The sequence below is a fragment of the Peromyscus californicus genome, unplaced genomic scaffold (genome assembly GCF_007827085.1).
Source record: "Peromyscus californicus insignis strain IS unplaced genomic scaffold, ASM782708v3 Scaffold_23__1_contigs__length_62951481, whole genome shotgun sequence".
NCBI classification, from domain to species: Eukaryota; Metazoa; Chordata; class Mammalia; order Rodentia; family Cricetidae; genus Peromyscus; species Peromyscus californicus.
The window spans coordinates 62,601,185-62,624,264 of record NW_026294534.1 but is presented as its reverse complement, the minus strand read 5'-3'; the positions used below and the strand labels follow the sequence as shown (position 1 = coordinate 62,624,264).

At 39.6% G+C, this 23,080-nt stretch overlaps 1 protein-coding gene across 6 annotated transcripts in view; it reads left to right on the top strand.

Annotated features, from left to right (window-relative positions):
* Positions 1-4,759: 4,759 nt before the first annotated feature.
* LOC128119316 (zinc finger protein 431-like) overlaps positions 4,760-23,080 on the top strand; it is a 55,541-nt gene continuing 37,220 nt past the window's right edge. For 3 of the 6 annotated variants that reach the window (XM_052752727.1, XM_052752730.1, XM_052752729.1), the window contains exons 1-2: positions 4,774-4,972; positions 13,757-13,910. Coding sequence is in view for 2 of the 6 variants with exons in the window: in XM_052752726.1 (XP_052608686.1) it covers positions 4,874-4,972 (99 nt within the window). In the remaining 4 variants the exon portion in view is untranslated. Of the gene's footprint in view, positions 4,973-13,756; positions 13,911-23,080 lie in introns of all 6 variants that reach the window. The other 3 variants (XM_052752726.1, XM_052752725.1, XM_052752731.1) reach the window with 2 other exon arrangements.

Sequence of the window (23,080 nt, the reverse complement as noted above, 5' to 3'; positions counted from 1 at the left end):
CTAATCACTATTTGTTTCTGTTCTCCAATGTTTCCCAGTCATTAAGAATTTCACTTCCATTTTCTCCAGTGGTTATTATTCACTTATTTCTGTTTGGAACAATGTCTCCTATAACCCACACTTGCCTCACACTGTGTCATTGAGAATGACTTTGAACACCAATCATGTCTCTGCCACCCAGTGATGTGAAGACACATATGTCAATCATTCCGGCCTTGGCCCTGACTGGTCAGTGAGGAGGAAAAGGAGACAGTGTTCTAATGCAGCCCAGGCTTTTATTGGGGAGTACCAATGCAGAGGTGTTTGTGTAAGAATGGGAATTCATTGTCCATACATTACAAGCTGTTATAGTCCCAGCATAGAAAGGGAAGGGAGGCAGGAAGGAACTTTAAAGTTTTCCAGTTTTGTCTGTAGTTGGGATCACCAATGGGCAAACAGTAAACCAATTATACTTGATCAATAAATGTCACAAGTGGCCATTTCTTGGGCTCTACAGAGCAGGTTTCTTGGCCAGGAGATTGACCCATTGAAATGTTAGGTCTACACCCAGGACAGAGATTTTATTCTCTTGACCAAGGGCCTTTATCTCTTAACAGGCATTCTTTACTACTTTTAAGTTTCCTCCTTCCTAAGGTTTCCAGAATCACTTAGCATTATAGATCAGAATTCCCAAAACACTTTTGGCATCTTTGGCCTCTGACTAGGATAGAATTGCAAGAGTCACAGTGACTCTTCTGGCTTTTAGTCAAGAAAGCAACTAGTTAATTTTCTTTGGGGTCTTTTTACTCTAAACTGCCTAGTTGATTGCTAACTCCAGTTCTTATCCCACCTCCCTCTGAAGAGATAACCCAAACTGCCATTATGGGATTAGAGCAATGACTGATCTGTCCCTTCCAACCGAATTTGAGGTATCAGGTGGCAGTATTGGCTACCCTTCCAGAGGGCCTCTCACAAGGACCAATCTCTCAGATTCAGACAGGAAAGGAATTCCTTTACTGGTGTCTGGAAAGGACTAAAATGTCCAAAGTCCATGAGACATTCTTGATGGGCTCACAGTAGCCCCTGTTTATTAGATATTTCCCTTTAACCTCTATAGTTGGTCTCCAGAGTGATGAACCTACAGTAAGCTTTCACACTCTTTCAAGGCTGTTTCATCAGCCAAAAGTTAGCATGAAGCCCTTCCCATGTAGCTTCTGGAGAGGGAGAGAAGAGGTATTTAGCATCATTTAATTTTGGGATTAAAACAATCATGGACCTGTCTTTCTTGGCTGTGGGCAGGTGCTCAGGGAGCCAAGGTCTGACATCTCACATGTGGGCAACATCTTTTTATGAAGAAGAAAATATTAGTGAAATTGGTTGTCTAAATAATATCTCATGTAGAATTAAGTTGAATGTCTGTGGAGTGCAATTCCTTGGGCTTTACCAGTTCCCTTAGTCTTTGGTTATACTTTCCTGCTGAGTGATAAGAACCATGCAGGTAGGTAAAATTAATCTTTCTTTCTGTGCTGTCAAGGCTAGTTGAGCAACTAGTCCTCAGGGGTCACTTGGGCTTGAGGGGAACCTGTAGTTGGAAAGTTTCTCTGGTCCCACTAGGACCCTGCAGTCCCATAGCCCGCTTATAAAATAATCACTCAGAATCTTATATTAATTATAACTACTCCACCATTTGCTCAGGATTATTACTGACTAGCTCTTACACTCAAATTAACTCATAATTCCTGTCTATATTTAGCCACGTGGCTTGATACCTTTTCTCAGTTCTGCCTTCTCATCTTGCTTCCTCTGTATCTGGCTGGCAACTCCTGACTCAGCCTTCCCCCAGAATTCTCCTTATCTGCTTGTCCTGCCTATACTTCCTGCCTGGCTATTGGCCAATCAGCATTTTATTTATCAACCAATCAGAGTAACATACATTCACAGCATACAGAAAAATATCCCATAGCAGGAACCTCAGACTCTTAGCCTTTCTTTTACCAGTTGTCCACCAATGTGAGGATAAGTCAAAGGCTTTGTTTTATGTACTGTGGCTTCCTTTGAAGCCTTGAGGAAATCTTCCTCCACATTGACCCTCCTTTTTGTAGACAAGACAGTATTTCAAATTTATTGAGTGGGGTCACAGTAGGGTCTCGATAGCCTCCATGAACAAGACAATAAGTGATCAATGGCCTTAGTCCCCAGGGACCTCATTGACCTTGTAGGGAAAGGGGAGAAATATTCTCCCTTTTAATCCTTTTAACCATATTAGAACAGCCTCCAAAAATGATTATGAAACACCAGAAGATCATTTTTATACCAGCTTGGTTCTTTTAATTACTGTATACTATTTTAGTAGCCACATTTAACTCAATAAACTTTTGTTTGACATACATTTTAGCCAGTCCTTGGAATAGTTGATATCTGACCTTACCAACTTTAATACAATATATGATCTCTAAATCTCGTCTTTTATGTACCTTAACTTATTCAGACCTTCATAACTTGCAAAAGCTTTCTAGTCTTTTTTATTCTGGAGCCACCCAGTCATTATCATTTTTATATATCTAAGTCCTTTCCTAAGGCCATTTCCATGTTTATATTCTTCTATCTTGTTATTTTATGTACTTGTTCCTTTTTATAATACCAGGAGACATAAGAACATTAACAAATATATTTATGATCTATTGTGAGAATTTTCTCCCCTGTGGAGGGGGACGAAGCAATGTCTATACCATCCCCATAAGTCCCAATGACAATGCAAAATACAATTTCACAAAAGTCCACCCTTGGGGGAACCAATGAGTTTATTGAGCTTACTTACTGAACATGATTGAGGAGATACTTACAGGAGTTTGGATACTGTGGTGGTTTGAATCAAAATGATCCCTAAAGTCCCATAGGGAGTGACACTCTTAGGAAGTGTGGTCTTGTTTGAGGAAAAGTGTCATAGTCACTTTCTGCTGCCTGTTGATCTGGATGTAGAACTCTGAATTCTTTCCTCAGCACTAATCTGCCTACATACCATCATGCTTCCTGTCATGATGATAATGGACTAAATCCTTTGAAAATGTAAGCCAGCTCCAATGAAATGTTTTCCTTATAAGAGTTGCCATAGTCATGGTGTCTCTTTGCAGAAATAGAAACTCTAATTAAGACAGATATCCAAAAGCAGCAACACATGAATGTTTTCATTCAGTATGTACAATGGCTTTCCCACACCTGTATATGTGGATGTCAACTTCTCCTTACTCTTCTACTGCCTATATATTCTACCATTACATTACATTTCTCAGTGTACCTGGATAACTTTCTTATAAATGCAAATACAGAATCCACCTCCTCCCAAGTCTTTCCCAGGCTATGTGCTGTAGCTCCTCCCCAAACCACAAGGTCACATGTCATTAGGGTTGAATTGCATACAGTTGCCTGGGAAAGAAGCTGTATACTCAGAAGGAGGGGATACCTCCTTCAATGATGAACTATCAACAGTCAGCAAACCTGGTTGTGGTCATTCTTTGTAAGCAGGCATAGCTGAACATCAGAAGATGCCAACTGTTTGTCTTAAGACATTGCTGAGCAACAAGAATTAAATAAAAGACAGCTGAATAGAAACTGCATATAAAATAATGTAATAAATTACACATTTCCTAGTACAATCTGTTAAACTAAACTTTAAAGAAAACATAAGACAGTCTTCATAGAATACATGGCATTACTACTATAAACATGCCTTTGGTTTTTAATGGGTGTATGTTGGCAATATAAAGAAACAGCAAATACATAACAAAACATTATCAAATTGATGTGTACAGCAGCTAGTACAAAACAACTAAGAAATCCCTCTTTAAACTGTGATGCTCCAGCTTACTATAGCGAGATCTTTACACAGAACATTCTCTCTATCCTCTCCATAGATGAGCATCCCATTACCTGCTTTTACTACAGACATGTGAACAATAACAATATACATAAAAGGTGAATAAACATTTACATTTTAGCATCCTAATCTCTAACAGGCCTGGTTAATACACTAGTTATCTTTGGGATATTTTAGAAGTAGCCATCCCTTAGCTAAATTATACTTTGTGTAACTTACTATCTCCTAAGCAATGGTAAGTCCTTTATATTACCAGTTCTACTTTTCTACATCACAGCTAGTAGTGGAGTGTTACCCAGTACATGAGATGCCCTTTACAACCTCCACAAAATTAACTCCAACTGAATCTCCTAAATGTCAAACTGGAAGTGCAGAGCTTCTAGAAGATACTTGAAACTAGGCCTTTATGAATTTGGCAACCTGTCTAGGCCTTGGGAGGTTTCTCTAAGGCCCTGATGTATAGAGAACAAAACAGAGCTCTTTGTCTAAAACCAGGAATATGCTTGGGAGAGCTGGTCATGTTCTGAGGTCAGGGCCTTTAGGAAGGATTGCTTCAGATCCTGAGAACTCAAGTCTTTCCCCACATGGGGTTGTGGTTATCAGTCCCAATGCCACTGTGAACTTTGTTTATAATGTTCTTGAGACACCCTGTTTTCTTTTTGAGCAACATTGATTAGCCTCCTGAATTTGTGTACTTCCTTTTAAAACTGTACCCTTTGGTTTACATTAACAAGAGGCTTGCTGTTGAATTTGGTGCAAATCTCCAGCCCATTTGAGATAGGTCTGTGCTGAGAGTGGAAGCCAGGGCTGGGAACCACTATGCCTTGTTCCTTCCACTCACCCTATCCAGTCACTCAGGCTTCACTAGCCAATCAGAGCCTCCAGCAGACCGATGGGCGGGTTCTTCCGATAGCAAGGCTTCTTGCTCAGCTCCTCTGCTGAGGAAGTAGGAAGTTGTCTCTAGTGTTGTACCTTGTGCTCCGTTGTGGGGAGAGCGTGAGTGAGCTCGGCAGCTACACCATGGTGAGCAAGGGACTGTTGTGTCTTGACTGGGTGGAGCAGCCTGCTACGGTGATAGAGGGGCCATTGTCCCCAGACTGGGTGGAGCAGCCAGCCACGGTGAGCGAGTGTCTATTTGCAGTCCCCAGGCGGGGAGGAGTGGCCGGCCGTGGTGAATGAGGGGCTGCTGTCCCCAGACTGGGTGGAGTGGCTCGATGAGCCTCGGGAGCTGGTGTAATGGGTCCTCCCCCAGCTGGGTAGGAGCTAGTGGCCAGACGCAGAGGTTCGGCGTGTTCCTGCCTGGTGCTGCGTGCCCTGCGTGATCCTGAGTGGTCTTGCGTGGTCCTGCGTGATCCTTGCAATTCCCTGGGCTGGTGGGGCAGCCTCTGAATAACTTCTCTGCATGGGCTAAGTATGCACAGAGCATTGGAGCGGGACTGTGCTTAGAAATACCTAGTTGTTGACATCACTGTGAAATGTTGGTGCCTGTAGTGCTTGTATTGTCTTTATGGAAGACAGATTTGCCAAACTCAGGGAGCCCTGGTCCCTCTAGTAGCTTACAGAAGTCCTCCATGTTTAACATTTAACATTTATGCTTAGGATCCATCTAGAGTTAATTTTGTGGACCTTGTAAATGGTATCTCCTATGTAAAGTAGCACTCCACTGCTAAACTGTGATATAGAAGAGTAGAATTAATGGTAATAGGATTGATGGCATAAGAATTTACCAAATCATATGAGACATTAAGTCACATAAAGCAGAATTTAGCTAAGGAAAAGCTCCCTTCCAAATACCCCAAAGATAAGTAGTATGCTAACCATGCCTGTTAGAAATTAAGTAGCGTGGTAAGATGTAAATGTTTGTTCACCAGGATTAATCAGCCATTAAACTCCATTCTCATAACAAAGGAGATAACCCTGATTTACAACCAGGCAAAATGCCCAACTCTCATCAAAGAACAGGCCTCTAACTTGCTGCTCAAGGGTTTATTACAGGGTCACAACCAACATTAAGTCCTGATGTGCCATAAAGGTATATTAATTCTAGAACAGCTGCATCTCTAGCCTTTTTCAAAAGTGGTTTTGAGTTAAGGTCTCCCATGTTGATTGAGGTGGACTTGAACCATGTTTGTAGCCTCACAGGGCATTGCCCTTGCTATCCTCCTGACTAACCACCCTAAATCCTTGTAGCACCACAGAGTTCTAAAATTACCCATTCAAGTCACATAGTGGACTGTCCTTTGCAGCAACAAGAAAAGGATTTGTGTGTAGAGTATGGCTTCTCCCTTCAGACCAGAAGAGGAGGAACAGTGTACTGTGTACACTGCAGGGGGAAACAGACTAGATAACAGCTTGATCACAGAATGAAGTTTAAGGCAGTGAGCTGCAGGGGTCTCCATCATAAAGAAGGACCTGATGGGGCAGCATGAGTGATTGTCTGTGTAATTTCCCAGCATGTATTAATTCCTTCCATGTGAATGAAGGCAGACAGAATTTGGGGGTATACAATTTAGGGAGCATAGCTTGAACTACTGAGTATTCAGTTTTCAGTTAGGAAACTCTCTTATGCAGTTTTGTGCAGCCCTGTATGACACAGTTAAGCAATTAAGTCAGCTCAGAGGTTTGAGACATAGGCCATTGGCTGTAACTCTGTGTGTCAGCTTACAGCACTCAGTGACTAACATTTTACATGGGACAAAGTCATAAAGTCTCTTTTTAATGGCATTCTCTGTAGCAGGGAAGTGTCTATTCCATTTCAAAGTCAGTATAGCTAAGTGTTCTTCCAATTATTTTTATCATTCTAAAAAGTCAATTATTGGTATCATTTTTAAATTTTCATTTTTTAAATTAATTACTGCTCTAATCTCTATTTGTTTCTATTTTCTAATGTTTCCTGGTCACTAGGAGTTTCATTCCATTATTTTCTTAAGTGCTATTTATTTATTTAGTTAGTTATTAGTTTGTTTATTTAGATCAGTTTAGAGCAGTGATTCTCAACCTGAGGTGGTGAAGGCATCCTTTTGGGGGATCAAATGACCCTGTCACAGAAGTCACCTAAGACCATTAGAAAACACAGATATTTATATTACAATTCATAACAGTAGCAAAATTACAGTTATGAAGTAGCAGTGGAAATAATTTTAGAGTTGGGGTGGTCACCACTGTTATGATATATTATGTGGGAGGAACCCCAAGGGTATCCTGCGTGTGCAGGAAAACATGCTGGCATGCAGGGCAGATGCAGCAGCGGGCTGGTGGGTGACCCACTCCATGTGGGCATGGCAGCAGGATGGCAGGTGGACATTCACAACTCAGATGCTACATCTGCGTGTTAATGGTTTATTATAATAGGGATACAAAAAGAAGATAGGAAAGAGGAAGAGAAAAGAGAAAAGAGGGGGTTGAAGAGTGCACACCTCATGGGACTGGAGGGAGAGAGAAAGGGGCGGAGTTCTTCCTTAAGAAGAGGCTTCTACATCAGGACACAGGGCGGCACCAAGGAGCAGGTCAGAGTATTAACAACCACAACATGAAGAACCTATATTAAAGGTTCACACCATTAGGAAGGTTGAGAACCACTGGTTTAGATCAATGTCTCCTGTTGCTCAGGCTTGCCTCACACTATGTAGTTGAGAATTGCTTGAACATTTAATCCTGCCTCTGCTGCCCAGTGCTGGGAACACAGTCCTGCTACTCATTCTAGGCTGGGCTTTGACTGGTTTGTGAGAAGGAAAAATGGACCAGTTAATGAGTGTCCTCCAACCTCTCTGGCTTTTATTGGGAACTTAAAATGAAGAGAGACCTGTGTCGGAATTACATTCACTGACCAACTGTAAAGCAGGTGTAGTCACAGCACAGAAAGGGATGGGCAGGAAGGAGGGTTTCCTGCTATGACAGTAGTTGTCATTAGCAGTAAGTAGTGAGGCAATCAACCTTAGATGTTCCATAAATGTTCTGACTGGCCATTTCTCAGTTTCACAGACCAGACAGTCAAGAATCTGGATAAAGAACTGAACTTTGATGAAACCAAATTACTGTAGTTACACTAGTTCAACCAAAATAAAAGAATTGGATAAAATGGTATGGCCTTGCCTAACACATTATTATTTTCAAAGTTTAAGATGTTCGGCCTGAGAGAAATGGCATGAGTAGTACTTGGTGCTCTAATACAAACCCCTAGTCTCTGGATCACATGGCCATAAAGCCTGTTTCTACTTTTTAACATATTTTTTTGGATTATATTTATATCATTCCCACTATCTCTTTCCTGCCTTCAAGCCCTCCCATAGACCCTTTTGTTTATGCCCAGATAAAGGGGACCCCCAAAAGACCACCATGGAGACCAAATCCCATATGTAAAAGCAAAGAGCCTTTATTTCAAGCTCACAGCTTGGACTCTCTCTCTGACACAGTGGTGAGAGCAGAGAGCCCTGAGCCCAGGCAGGGTGGGGTTTTTATCATTGCAGAGGTTGGGGTGAGGAAATTTCCAGGGTTCGGGACCCTGATTGGCTGTCATGTGTTTAGGGGTATAGGGAAGGTTTGGAATGTCAGGTATTTCCCCTTAGATGCAAGCCCTCCCTGGGTGGGGTTAGCTCATGGCTTCTCCTGCATCCTGGTATTGCCTGCCAGTAAGCCTGTCACAGAGGCTGTGTCTGGGCCTCTAAGCCTGTCATGGCAGTTGTGTGGTCAAGCTGTTTGGGGCTCCCCGACACCTTTATTGTTTTCTAATCCATGGCCTCTTTTGGCTTTAACAATTACTGTTTGAATGTGGCCTGTGCTTTGCTGCAGGATTCGCAGCAATGAAGCAAAGAGTTGGCTGCACTGAATATTGAGTGTGTAATGGCATGTGCACACAAAGGACCCTGTGCCTTAGAAGAGGAACAGGAAGTGCTCTGAGAGAATGAAAGATTCTACTAAAGTACAAATTTCTTAGACTAGAGCCTTGTCTGACCCTAGAGTGGAAGGGCAGAGCTGGGAAGACCTGTGTTTTCTGAGTCATTCGATCTTTCTTCACCCAGTAGGGTAACTGCTAAAGTCCTGAAGCCCAGCTAGGTGGTCCTAGCTAACAAGGGACTCTGGGAAGGCATAGCAATCAGGAGCACCAGTGGGAGGTAGCTTGCAGGTTCTTTCTAGGATTCTCCTCTAGTTCTGTTATAGGGAGCTCTAATGAAGACCATAAGCCATGCCATGGTGAGTTTGGGGCCACTGTCTCCGGATCAGGAAGAGCAAGTGGGCTGAGCTGTCAGAGGCCTAACTGTTGGGACTGGGATGGACCATCAGTCAGACTGTGGTTCTGTTTGTCCATGTGATGACTTGAGCCTTGGCCCTTGACTTCTGAGCCTCCCTGAGTGTGGATTTCCTGGGGAGAGGAAGGTTCTGCCACCCTGGCATGGGAGGCTGTGGTGCCTGTACTATCACTGTCCAGTGTGCACACATAGGCATTGCTTTTGATATGCAGTGGAAAGACAGATTGGAAAACTGAAGGTCTGGTTTCTAGAAGTTCTGAATGTTATATTCCACTTTCAGGTTTGTCTTATAAATGTTACAGATAGTTTAGAAACTGGTAGAAAGGAGGTGATGGGGATCATCCTTCAGCAATACATGATTAGAATGCTTTTAACTTTCTGCTACTGCCAGCCATCATGGTGTGATTCAGGGAAGTTCAGTTCCAGGAGACAAAAGGAGTTTCTGAGTTCTGGAGGTATCTCAGTTTTTCATGGTTGGGCGTGTAAATAGGGCAGATGCCACATCTTGTGCCATAGTCTGTGTGGCAAGAAGCAGACATTAAATTATTCTTCTACATTATTTTGTGATTGAACATCATTGGGGCGGGTTTTGCCTGAAACCATAAGGGAGCCTGAGGTACTGTAGAGCCCTAGTAGGCTTTGGAGGAAATCACCTTCATTTGAAGAGAGAACTCTAGAGCATGGAACCCCTCTGGAAGAAATATCAGTAGCTTATCTTTCTCTGGAAGAAAGATCAGAAAGTTAACAGTTTGAGGGTCAGTTTTAGTTAATTTTGTGGGAGTTGTAAGTCTGTTTATTTAATTTCTATACACATAGACTCTTAGGTAGCGGGGTAACGTAGGTCAAGGTCACAATTTTCCTGCCTGTTTCCTTTAATCTTTTTTTTTTAATGACACTGGTGTTTTGTCTGCCTATGTATCTGTGTGAGGGTGTCAGATCCCTGGAACTGTAGTTACAGACAGTTGTGAGCTGCCATGTGGGTGCTGGGAATTGAACCTGGGTCCTCTAGAAGAACAGCCAATGCTCTTAACCACTGAGCCATCTCTCCAGCCCCTCCTTTGATCTTTTGATTAAAAGTTGGCTATATTTTCATGATTTTGCTCTTGGCTTTTTCTCTCCATCCCATTTATTCTTTCGCAAACATTGTACATGTTCTTGATTACCATAACTTTTGTGGTAAATATATAAAAGTCACATTGTGTCCATGTGTGTACTGTTTTTTCACATTCCCATTGAGCATTCTGAAGGTTTCCACTTTGCATGATTTTGTAATCAGCTTTGTTGTGATAAATTGTTGCCCATTGTCTTTGGATTGTATTCAGTTTATGGTGCAAATTGACCATATACAACATCTTAATATTGATACATCGTGGTCCCAAGAATCTTTTATATACTTTATTCATTTAGGTTTCGTTGTTGTTAATCCATGAAAAACTTTTAGATTATTGGATAAAAAGTTTTATGGGGCTTGGTAGGTCACTCAGCACAAATTCTTCTTGTAGATGACCTGAGTTCAAATCCTAGCACCCAAATTAGGAGCCTCGTAACCACCTGCTTCTCCAGGTCCAGGTGATCTGATACCCTCTTTTCTGGTGTGTTACCTGTACACACATGGAAGACATTCTCTCAGACATACAAACATGTGCATCAAAATGAGGATTAATTTGTTTTCAAAAGTGCTTGTGACTTATAAAACAGAGCAAAACAAGTTGCTTTAGGTGTATAATACAAGTCAAACAATGTTTTGTTAAAAGTCTGTTATCTTGCATTTGGTTTGGAAAAGTTTTGCTTTCCTCACTCTGATGCAGACTTACATCTAATCATCCATCATAGGAAAGCGATCCTAACTTTTGTGAGCAAGAAGGTAGATATGCATAGTTAGTATAACAAAAGTTATATTTTATTATGCTGATGGTCATCACACAAGGTTCACACTCTAAATTCCTAACTGTGCTCCTAAGCCTATTTCCCCAAGGCTGCACATGTATATGATATATTTTATCTGAAGTTCAGGTTCAGTCTCTAACAGAAGTCTCTGATTCAAGGGTCAGGATGCTGAGGAAGATGCTCTAGCTGCAAGACTGATCAAGGTGATGTCTCTCCACATGTCAAGAGCTGAGCATCACTCTTGGTCTCTGCTTATATACTGTCCAGTGGGTGTCATGGGGTTCTAGGATTGTGTCTGGTTATCTGGAGTGAGTGATATCACAAGGCTCTGGTTATCAGGTACACTTGGGTGTAGTCAGGTTCCCAACTAAGCTGTTTTTACGTGTCTAAAAGACTTTTTTTAATTTTTACTATGCTCATTACACTCCATCTGTTGGTCCTTGAGGCATAAACAGTGCCAATGCAGACCACATATAAGAATTATTAACAATTTCACAGCAGTTTGCAAATTTGGGCCACAACAGAAAAAGGAGAAAGCATACAACATATACTCTAATTACTAATAGACAAACAAATGCAGGAAAATAAATCTCAGGGACTATAACATACAATTATTAAGCAAAATGGTTGAAACAATATAAATCACAGGATATTGTTGTGATCCCTCTGGCATATATTTTCCCAAATTTATATTTTCTCAGGTTTAATATACCCCAAGTTGAAAACACATTTAGAAATAAAAGGAAATGCAGTGACTTTCAAATAAAAATGTTGTAAAAGGGGCATAGTAAGGTTGGAGTTATAGGACTCTGAGCTAAGCCAATCATTGTAGAGCATCATTCTAACCTGATCAGTGTCAAGTAGAATGTGGTTCATGGCCATAGGAGAAGTTTTTCTTCTTTTATTGATGAAAAGAGCAACTAAGAATCCAATACTCTTCATAATTGGCTTCCAGTGATATTTCTCAGTTGTTTGTATGTTAACATTATGAAAAACAAATGATGAATATAAAGCATTAGGAAGTCTGGTGAGTCTCCAGAGCCATCCATCTCTGGTCTATGACCAATGTATACAGACCCAGTCTTTTGGTAAAAATGACAATGACATGTGGGGCTGAACCAAAAATCTGGAATACAATAATCTTGGCCTGAGGTATCATTGTGGAGACAAAACATTTCCTGAAGAAGTTTCCTTAATTATGACTTGTACATGTGTGTCTGCCAGAATCATACATAGGTGGTTTGTTCCTTCTGGTGTAATAGCTTCTGGAGCATGTTGTCATAGTTCCTTCTAAAATGAAGTTTATTTAACAAGGCCAAAATAATCATAAGGAATTATATGCCAAAAGGGCAACATGATGTATACAAAAAGCCAAAAGCTCTCCTTTATCCAGTGGAGTAAGTTCCATGTGGGGAAGCAAGTATACTCAAATCTAAATATCCTACCATTCACATCAAATAAATAGCAATTTTTAAACTTGGTAACTTTATGGGTATAGGCAACAGTGTCTGCTTTGAGTAGAGCTGATAAACGTAGGACTCTGTCTGTCTGTCCCACTATCCCTAGTAATCTCATAACCCATTGACTGTAATTGTGGCATGTTAAAGGAAGAACAGTGGAAATGCTGTTAATGGCTTCCTAGCCTTTCTTAGCAAGTCATCAGGTTCAGGTTCATTATTATATAGGGTACCTGAGTCAAAAACATGTCTCTGTTCCAGGGTTAGGCTGGAGATCTTAGACGTGCTTACCTGTCCTGAGAAAGGAGCTGTAACTTAGAATTTTTGACTGGACATGAGCCTAGTGGTGCTTTAATTGCTTACATTTTTTTTATTTTTACTTTCATTCATAAGTGAACTCCTAAGTACTTGTTGGCTTTTGTTTCCTTTTCATGTGCATCCTTGTTGATTAGTTCCATTTGCAAGCAGTTTGTTAGTCATTTTCCTCACTTAGTCATTTGCTAAATTATGCTTCACTTTGTAATTCACTTCCACCATGTATATGCCTTCTCCAGGAATAAAACAGATACCAGAATCCATTCTTTCATAGTCCTTTACAACAAGAATGAGACATACCATAAAATAATCTTTTTTTATTCAGAATTTGGTTCTTAGTATAGAACTTGCTAGAATGGATCTTTATATTATAGACCAGGCTGGCCCAAACTCACTGAGACTCACCTGATTATTATAAAATCACTTTTTATTCTAGAACTCAGTATATCTTTGACATTTACTACGCACGTGTATGAAATATATACTTTGTTTTGTCTTTCTTTGAGACAAGCCCCACTGCCTCAGCCTCCTGAGTTATGAGATTAAAGGAATGATCCACAGTTTCTGAATCTGTTTTTGTTTTCATTGTGTTCAAAAACAAAAATAAGTCTTAAGAGGATCCTTACAATTTTAAAAACTTAAACAAGAAACTTAAGAATGGTACAAATAGTATAGGAGAGAAGGCTGTGGTGTCTTTGTAGGGATTCCATGAAACTGTTCACAGAACTTCAGTCTTAGAATATCCATTCCTGTCCTCGGAATTAGTGTGAAGAGGTATATTTAGATAATGTGGTAGAGGACATTTTTTAATGTTGAGCAATATCTCAATTGCATATTTATTAGTTCCTATATTTGTGGGACTTTAGTAAATTACATATTTCTTTCCTTGAAATTAGAAAATGTTTTTAGTAGATAGGAAAACTGCTTGTTTCAGAGAGTAAGTACTGCTTCTAAGGATTTGTAAGTTTCTAGCTATATGATGTTTTTCATCCCACCAGGTCTGGAAATGTGTTCTCATGTTCTAATATATTCACTGGATATGTTGAGAATGCCTCATCAGAAAATCTGAAATCCTGTCAAAATGTTGAAAAGCCTTATGGATGATACAAGCTTAGCTGGTAAAGTCTAAAGAGACACCCCAAACATCAAAAGGTGCTGGAAACTTTTTTGTAACACACTAACATTTTGGAGAATTACTCAGTATTGCTCACTGGAAATAATTTACGTTTTCTAGATATAATTTAATAATGCTTGCATCATTTTATAATAGTATTCAGCGTGGCCTTATGCTCCTTGGGATACATTTAAACAGGGTTTTGAATTAACAATAGAAAACTGCTGAGATACACTTGACCCTAATGTTGACATTTAGCATCCCTATTATTACAATTTTACAATGAAGGAAATAAAATGGGAAACTATTGATAGGTGAGTCTGGAAATTCTCTCTTTGCTGGTAAGTTCTAAACTCAGAAATGAGACAAACTGAAAACTTATTTGGTAGTGTTTAATAATATGGGATAAATTAGTTTAAAACTTGTGTATGCTCTTATAATACGTTTGTTAAACTTTCCTCAGCGGTTAGTTTTTAACCTAACTAATTTGTAATGTCAAATTTAGGACTGTGGACATTATACTACAGTATACGTGTATAGCTCCTGGCCAGGTTATTACTTGGTAGTGTTTTCTATTTAAAAAGGTGTCTCAACTTTAAATCATACCAAAAGTTTCTCTAGGAAGAAGCCACCTTCCCTCTTCTTAGGATAAAGCTTCTTTATTATGATTTTAATAAATGAGGTTGAAAATTTGGTACAGAATTTAAATATTAATATTTGTATTTCAATAATTTGATTAACTAATAAGTACTTTTGGTCTAGTGCAAAGAGAAATATTTTTCTTTTAAAAATAACCTAGCTTTAAAACAACACTGACAGCAAATAGCCAAACTAGTGGAAACACATGAACTATGAACCAATAGCTGAGGAGCCCCCAACTGGATCAGGCCCTCTGGATGAGTGAGACAGTTGATTGGCTTGAACTGTTTGGGAGGCCCCCAGGCAGTGGAGACGGGACCTGTCCTTAGTGCATGAGCTGGCTGTTTGGAGCTTAGGGCCTATGCAGGGACACTTTGTGCAGCCTGGGAGGAGGGAACTGGACCTGCCTGGACTGAATCTACCAGGTTGAGCTGAATCCCCAGGGGAGTCCTTGCCCTGCAGGAGATGGGAATGGGAGGTGGCCTGTGGGGAGGACGGGGTGGGGCAGGAGGAGGGAGGACAGGGGAATCCGTGGCTGATATGTAAAATTTTAATCAAATTAGAAAAGAAAAAAAACACTGACAGAATTACATTCATTAAATCTTTTCAGGTGAGTTTAAAAAAACACAGGAAATATTTTGTGATCAACAGAATGAGGTTTAAATATAAGGAGTCTGATTTTATTTTCAATTTTTGTTTTTGTTGACACAGGGTTTCATTGTAGTAGCCTTATCCAGTCTTGATCTTCTTGCCTCAGCATCCCTAGTTACTTTTTTAAAAATTGTATTCACATATTTGTGTATAGGGGGTGTGTGGAGGTCAGAAGTTCTCTCTCTCCAGTCATGTGGTGCTTGGAGATCAAACTCTGGTCTGGCTTGGCAGCAAGCCTCTCTACCCAGCTTTCTCACCAGCTGCTCAGTAATGCTTTTATTTTTTTTAACTTTTTGAAACAGTGTCCCATGCTGTGGATTCCTGATCCTCCTGCCTACACTTTTGAAGTGCTGGAGTATATCCACAATCTGAATTCTTAATGTTTCAACTCTGGTACTTTTCCTTAATTTTAGAAAACACCTAGGCATGCACATGGTCTAAGCATGTGTGCTTATAAATTTTGATATTTGAACAATAATAACAAGACATTTGTCTTATAGCTTTTTGTCAAGCCATTATTTTTACATTTCTGTTTTTTTTTTTTAGAGAAATAGCTGTTGAGTATAATTTTATTGAATTTCTATTTTATAATACAAACATTTGGATGGTCCACTTTGACTGTTGGACCACTTCAGTCTCCTGTCCATATTTAAAGGTAGTCTTAAACTAATTTCTGTTTAGCTAGACTAAAAAAAGTGTAATGTACTTAGGGCTTCTGCTCTATGAATTACAGGAATTCTGGTAATAGCTTTGCTGTTTAAGTCTCTCATCTGCCTAAGTGGCTAGCCTTGCAGTCTCCTTTTCTATGATATTTTGTTTGTGTTTTGACAAGTAAAGTTTACCTGGAGATCAGAGGATGGAGCTAGCCACTAGTTAGCCATAGAGGCCAGGCAGTAGTGGCATATACCTTTAATCCCAGCACTTGGAAGGAGAAATCAGGAAGATCAGGAATTCAAGGCCACCCTGGGCTACACAAGCTTGAACCAGTCTAAAAAAAAAATAGAGCCAGGCAGTTGTGGTACATACCTTTAATCCTAGCACCTGGGAGGCTTATGCTTTTTATCCCAGCATTTGGGAGTCTCATGATTTTTTGATCCCAGACTTGGGAGGCTCATGCCTTTAATCCCAGTACTAGGGAGGTGGAGACAGGAATATAAGGCAGGTGGAGACAGGATGGCCTCCTATTCGGTCTGAGATTTCATAGAGGTAAGAAGTCTCTGGTGGCTGGCGCTCTGCTTCTCTGATCTTTCAGCTTTCACCCTCAATATCTGACTCTGGGTTTTTATTGTTAAGACCAATAAGGATCACACTTCAGTCTCCTGTCCGTATTTAAATTGTTCAAAGTGTAACCTGGTGCATGAACCTAAAAGAAGCTTAAGGATGACAGCATATGTGGAATGCAAAATCTGTCCTAGGCTGGCTCCATTGTGAGTAGCATTAGCTATTGATGGATGCATGCTATCATTAAAGAGATTTTTCCTTATGAGTCTCTTAACTGTGTGAGGTGATTTCTCCCTGGGAAGGCATATTAATTCTAGAACAGCTGCACTTCTAGCCTCTTAGAAAAATGTTTCTGAGACAAGCTCTCATGTTGATTCTGGTGGTATTGATTACAGTCAATTGCTCTCCAGGGAAATAACCTTGTTGTCATCTATATTACACCCCCAAAATTCTTAAATACTGTACCACCTCAGAGTTTTAAAATTATCCATTTGAGTAATGTATCTATTACAATAGTAACTATCTATTTCAGTCACAGGAAAAGAATTTACATATGGAGCATTGCTTCTGCCTTCAGACCAGAATAGAAGGAATAGTTTAGTGTGTGCACCACGGGGAAAACAGGGTAGACAACCAGCTGCTGGAGTCACCATTATGAAAAAGGACCTGACTGTGGCAGGGTCATTGATTTTGTAATATCCCAGCATGTATTACTTCATGTCATGTGAATGAATGCAGACCAGATTGGTGGGTATTCAATATGAGAAGATAGCTTGAGTCAATGAATGTTGAATTTCCAATAGCAGAACTTTCCTATGTATATATGTTCAATCCTACTTAACAAAGTTAAGTTAGCTCAGTGGTTCGAGATACAGGCCATTGATTGTAACTCTGTGTGTCAGGTTATGGATCTCAGAAGCCAACATGCACATATGGGCAATATCATATCAGTCTCTTATTAATAATATTCCCCTACTATGGAATTTTTCAAATTCAATATAGCTAAGTTTTTTAATCTTAAAAATGAATTATTTTTAAGCGTGAATTATTGGTATCATTTTTAAATTTTAAAATTTCATTTTCCTTGAACACATTTTTCTGTTTCTCTGTTTCTGTTCTCCAATGTTTTTTGATCATTAAGAATTTCATTCCTTTTTTTCTCAAGTGCTATTGATTTATTCATTTCTGTTCAGAGCAATGCCTCTTCTAGGCCAGGCTTGTCTTAAACAATGTAGTTGAGAATTGCTTTGAACACCTAAACCTGCCTCTGCTGTCCAGTGCTAGGAAGACAGTCCTGCAACTCCTTCCAAGTTGGGCATTGACTGATCATTGAGAAGAAAAAATAGACCCGTTAATGAGTGTCTTCCAATACATCTGGCTTTTATTATGGATTTCCAAATGAAGAGGGACCTGTGCATGAATTAAGTTTATTGACCAACTTTGAAGCTGGTATTGTTACAGTGCAGAAAGGGAGGGGCAAGAAAGAGGGTGAGAGCTTTTCTACTTTGACAGTAGTTGAAATCAGCAATGGGGAATCGAGTAATCAATTTTAGATACTCCATAATTCTCCTGACTGGCCATTTCTTGGGGTCAATAGACCACGGCAATCAAGAATCAGAATAAAGAACTGAACTTATCTTAAAACCAAATTACTATAGTTAATCTAGTTCAACCAAAATAGAAGATCTGGGTAAAATACTGTGACCCTGCTTAACAGGACTGTTATTTTTCTGGTTTAAGATGTAGAGCCTGAGAGAAAGATGTAAGTAATCCTTTGTGTGCTCTCATTATATATTCCTAGTGATGAACACGTGGCCATAAAGCCTGTTTCAACTTTTCAAAATTATTTTTTGAAATATAACTATGTGGTATCCACAGTCTCTTTGCTACCTCCAAGCCTTACTGTGACCCCCTCATTCTTTTCTAATTCATGGCCTGTTTTTGCTTTAACAACAGTTACATGGTAACAGCAGTTATTGCTTGAGTGTGACCTATGTTTGGCTGCTGGACTTAACCAGCTATGAAACAAAGGGTTGGCTGAACTGCACATTGTGAGTGTAGTAGAAGGTGCATACAAGGGATTCTGGTCTTGGAAGAGTAACAGGAAGTGCTTTGAGAGACTGGCAGAATTTCTACTAAAATACAAATTTCCTAGACTAGGGCCCTTTCTACCCCTAGGGCAGAAGGGAAGACCTGAGAAGGCCTGTGCTATCTTAGTCATTTGATCACTGCTCACTCAGTAGGGGAGCTGCTAATGTCCTGAGGCCCAGCTGGGTTGCCCTAGCTAATGAGGCATTCTAGAAAGATTTAGCAATCAGGAATACCAGTGGGAATTAGCTTTCAGGTTCTTCCCAGGATTCTCTGCTTCTGCTATAGGTAGCTGTGAGGGAGACCACAAGCCATGTCATAGTGAGTGTGGGGCCACTGTCCCCGGACAAGGAGAAACAAGTCTGCTGAACTGTCAGAGGTGCTGGGGCAGGGATGGACCACGGGCCATTGTGTGGTTCTGTTGATACATGTGATGACCAACCTGTGCAGTGGCCCTTGGCCTCTGAACTTCCCTGTTGTGTAGATTCCCTTGTGAGGAAGAGGTTCTGCTGGCTATGGGAGGCTTTGATGGTTGTAATATCACTGTCTAGTGTACACACACAAGTATTGCTTTAGGTGTGCAGTGGGAAGACAGGTTGGAAAACTGAAGGTATGGTTTCTAGAAGTTCTCAACTTTGTATTCCACTTAAAGTTTGTTTTATAAATGTTACAAGTAGTTTTGAAACTGGTAGAAAGAGGTGATGGGGATCATCCTTCAGTAATACATTGTAGATGTATCCAACCTTCTTATTAAATAATAAACACAGAACCAATGCAAAGAAGAAAGCCAAGAGGTCAGAGCTAAGAGCTAAAACCTTACCCTTCCTCCTGCGGTGGTCCTACCTCTCCGAACCAGAGCTACCCCTGTGTTAAAGTCTTTATACAGAGTTCCTGTCCTGCCTTCTCATTGGTTGTAAACCCAACCACATGACCGCCTCCTCACAGCCTGTCTGTATAGGCCTCCAGGTTTTCCATGATTGGTATTAAGATTAAAAGCATGTGTATCCAATAATGGCTGTATCCCTGAACACACAGAGACTTACCCAGCTCTGCCTACCAAGTGCTGGAATTACAAGCGTACGCTACCACTGCCCTGCTTTCCTATGGCTTGCTAATAGCTCTGACCCCCGGGCAACTTTATTTATCAACATACAAATAATATTTTAATACAAATAAAATATCACCATATTTCCCCTTTTCTATTTTAATAAAAAGGAAAAAAAAGAAAAAGCTTATAACTAATATAAGAAAAACTATATACAAAAGTACAATAACTATATACAATATATACAAGTAATAAATACCTAAACAATGTCTAGTCCATTTGTATTTGACAAATTCAGAGAAAATAATTTCATTATCTATCCTATTTTGGTAAGTCCAAAATGTATCCTAATTAATCTTCAACTATAACTAACTAAACTTCAACTATAACTAACTAATCTTCAACTCCCTCAGAGACCCAAGAAGGAAATAATATTAGCTAACAAAAATAAAAACAGGAAGTGCACATAAGCAACTTCCAAAAAATTTGTGAGTTGACAGAAACAGACAGCTGTCTGGACAGTCACCTGAGGTTTCTCCGAAGTGCTGGGGCATCATCTTCAGCCTATAGGCTTAGCATATCTGACAGACTCATTTGTGAAGTAGGATGTACACAAGGTCAACAGTTCAACCTCACATTGAGTGAGAGTAGTCCATGTACCAGAAACACCTGAATTCCACTAGTGTCATGTCATGATTCAGGATTTTAAATTCTGGAAATTGTTGATGGTTTTTTAATTCAGCTGTCCATTCTTCTTGGCTGTGTATATATGGCTTCATCTCAGCATCCCATTCTTCTCCATATCCCTCCATCAAATGCCAGTCTACTATTGAGAGGCGTGAGCTTAGTTACTCTTCAAGAACAACTGTTTCAGCTGCTGTTCCATTGCACATCAGAGGCCATCGGCCCACTGCCTGTTCAGCTGCCTTCAAAGAAAAGGGCACTGTACCTTTTTCAAATTGCGAAGGCCACTTCAGGGATGGTGCCATATTGTCCTGGCCTCTGAAGATGCCTTTTGATAAAGCCCTAAACACACTTGTTTTGGCAAGAATCAGTAATCCTTTGTTTTATGTCCTGTCTGTCCATTTTGTCCTGTTGATTCGAGGATACTTTGTTGTCCAGTGGCTAACTTTTGCCACAATGAAAGTTAACTCCATATGCAGTTTCTTCAATGCCCATATTTTCTCTGAAGTAGATTGGTACTGCCAGGAGCCGACATGTCTCATAGTCATAACAAAAAAGAAAAATTTTCTAAGTTATTAAAACATTTTAAATGCCATATTCTGTAGATCTCTGAAGGGTTTGAAGATAACCTGTCTATCTAAAATATATCTACTCAATCTTGAAAACATACCTAATATAACTACAAGTTCTATTATAATATCTAACTACTAACTTTCATTTCTTTATATCCTAATAGTTGGTAATAACATTCAAGGATCAGAAAATTGCATTACATTGTTAGATGAACGGTACAATTAGAAAAATATATATAACATTTTCTAACAATATCAATTTCAATATATATAATTTGTATACAATATAAAACAATCCAATCCAATGTAAAGTATTTACAATACATGATTAGAATGCGTTTAAATTTCTGCCTCCTCCAATCACAATGGAATGATTCAGGGAAATTCCTGGGAAGAAAAGGAGTTTCTTGAGCTGCAGGGGTTTTTCAGGTGTGCATGGTGTTGGGTTGGTGGAGAGGGCAGATTCCACATCTTGTGCCATAATCCATGTGGCAGGAAATAGACCTTAAGTTATTCTTCTACATTGTTTTGTGTGTGGGAATCAGTGGGGCTGGATTTGCCAGAAACCACAAGGGGACACGAGAGTTTGCAGAGTCATAGCAAGAGCACTTCTATTTGCAGAGAGAGCTCTAGAGAATGGGGCCACTCTTTGGAAGAAATATCTGTAGCTGGAGGGTCAGAAACATAACACTTTAAAGGTCAGTTTGAGTTAATTTAGTGGGAGTTGTAAAGTCTGTTTATTTAATTTCTATACATATAGAATCATAGATAGTTGGGTAACATTGGTTAAGATCGCACTTTTCCTGGCTGAATTTCTTTGGTCTTATGATTAAAAGTTGACTGTAGCTGGGCAGTGATGGCACATGCCTTTAATCCCAGCACTTGGGAGGCAGAGCCAGACAGATCTCTGTGAGTTCAAGGCCAGCCTGGTCTACAGAGCGAGATCCAGGACAGGCACCAAAACTACACAGAGAAACCCTGTCTCAAAAAAAAAAAAAAAAGTTGACTGTATTTTACTGCTTTTGTTCTTGGCTTTTTCTCTCCATCTCTTTATTCTTTCACAAATATTATACACATTGTTGATTGTTGTAGCTTTGTGGTAAGTATAGAAGTCACATTGTATTCATGTGTGAACTGTTTTTTCACAATCCCATTGAGCGTTATTAGTGTTTCTACTTTGTTTGTAGCTTTGTAATCAGCTTTCCTGTTATAAATTGTTGGAAATTTCCTTTGGTTGTATTCAATTCATGCTGCAAATTTAACCATTCACAACATCTAATATTGTTGCATCATGTTCCCAAGGACCATTTATTTACTTCTTTATTTAGGTTATGTTGTTGTTGTTGTTGTTGTTAATCTGCAAAAGACATTTAGTTTATTGGATATAAATACTATGGTACTGAGCAGCTCAGCACAAATTCTTCTTGGGGATGATCTGAGTTCAGATTCCCACACCCAAATTGGGAGGATTATAATCACCTGCTTCTCCAAATCAAGAGGATCCGACAACCTCTTCTCCTGTATGTCACCTCCACATAGGGAAGAATTTTTCTCACACACACAAACATACACAAAACAATGGGGATAAGCTTGTTTTCAAAATTTCTTGTGATTTATAAAACAATAAGAACAAAACAAGTTGCTTTAGGTATATACTACAAACTATACACTGTTCTTTAAAAATCTGTCACCTTCCTTTTGATTTGGAAAGTTTTCATTTCCTCACTCTAATACAGACTTACATCCAATCATCAATCATAGGAAACAAAATGGTTTTCAAATGATCCTAACAAACATCCTTTTCTTTATCATGAGAAAATGAGATCCTTTTAGTAGTCAAATCTATTTTTTATAATGTTAAAACATTAGAAAGCTTCAGGGGAAACTCTCCATTTGAACAGCCCTCCTTAAACAACCAATTTTTCTATTATTAGCAAAGGAGATAGCTAGAATGCACAGGATGAATGTTGGCCAGTGATTTCTTGGATTTGGATTTTAAGTAGAATCTTGTAGTTCTTGTTTAAAGGACCATGATATATTTGTAGGTATGTCTTTGTGTTTCATTTTGTCAGTGGTTGTAGGGAAAATGGGCCAGCTAAAGAAACCCACCCTGACCCTGGAACTCAGAACCAGTGAAAGAAACACTTTATCCCCAAACCCAAAACCCAAGAAACATGCCTTGACTCTGAAACTAGTGCCAAAGAAACACACTTTGTCCTTAGAATCAGAGCCAGTGAAAGAAATATGTCCTGACCTTAGAAAAGCTAAGAAAGGCCAGTGAAAGAAAGAGTTTGGCTCTGAAATCAGG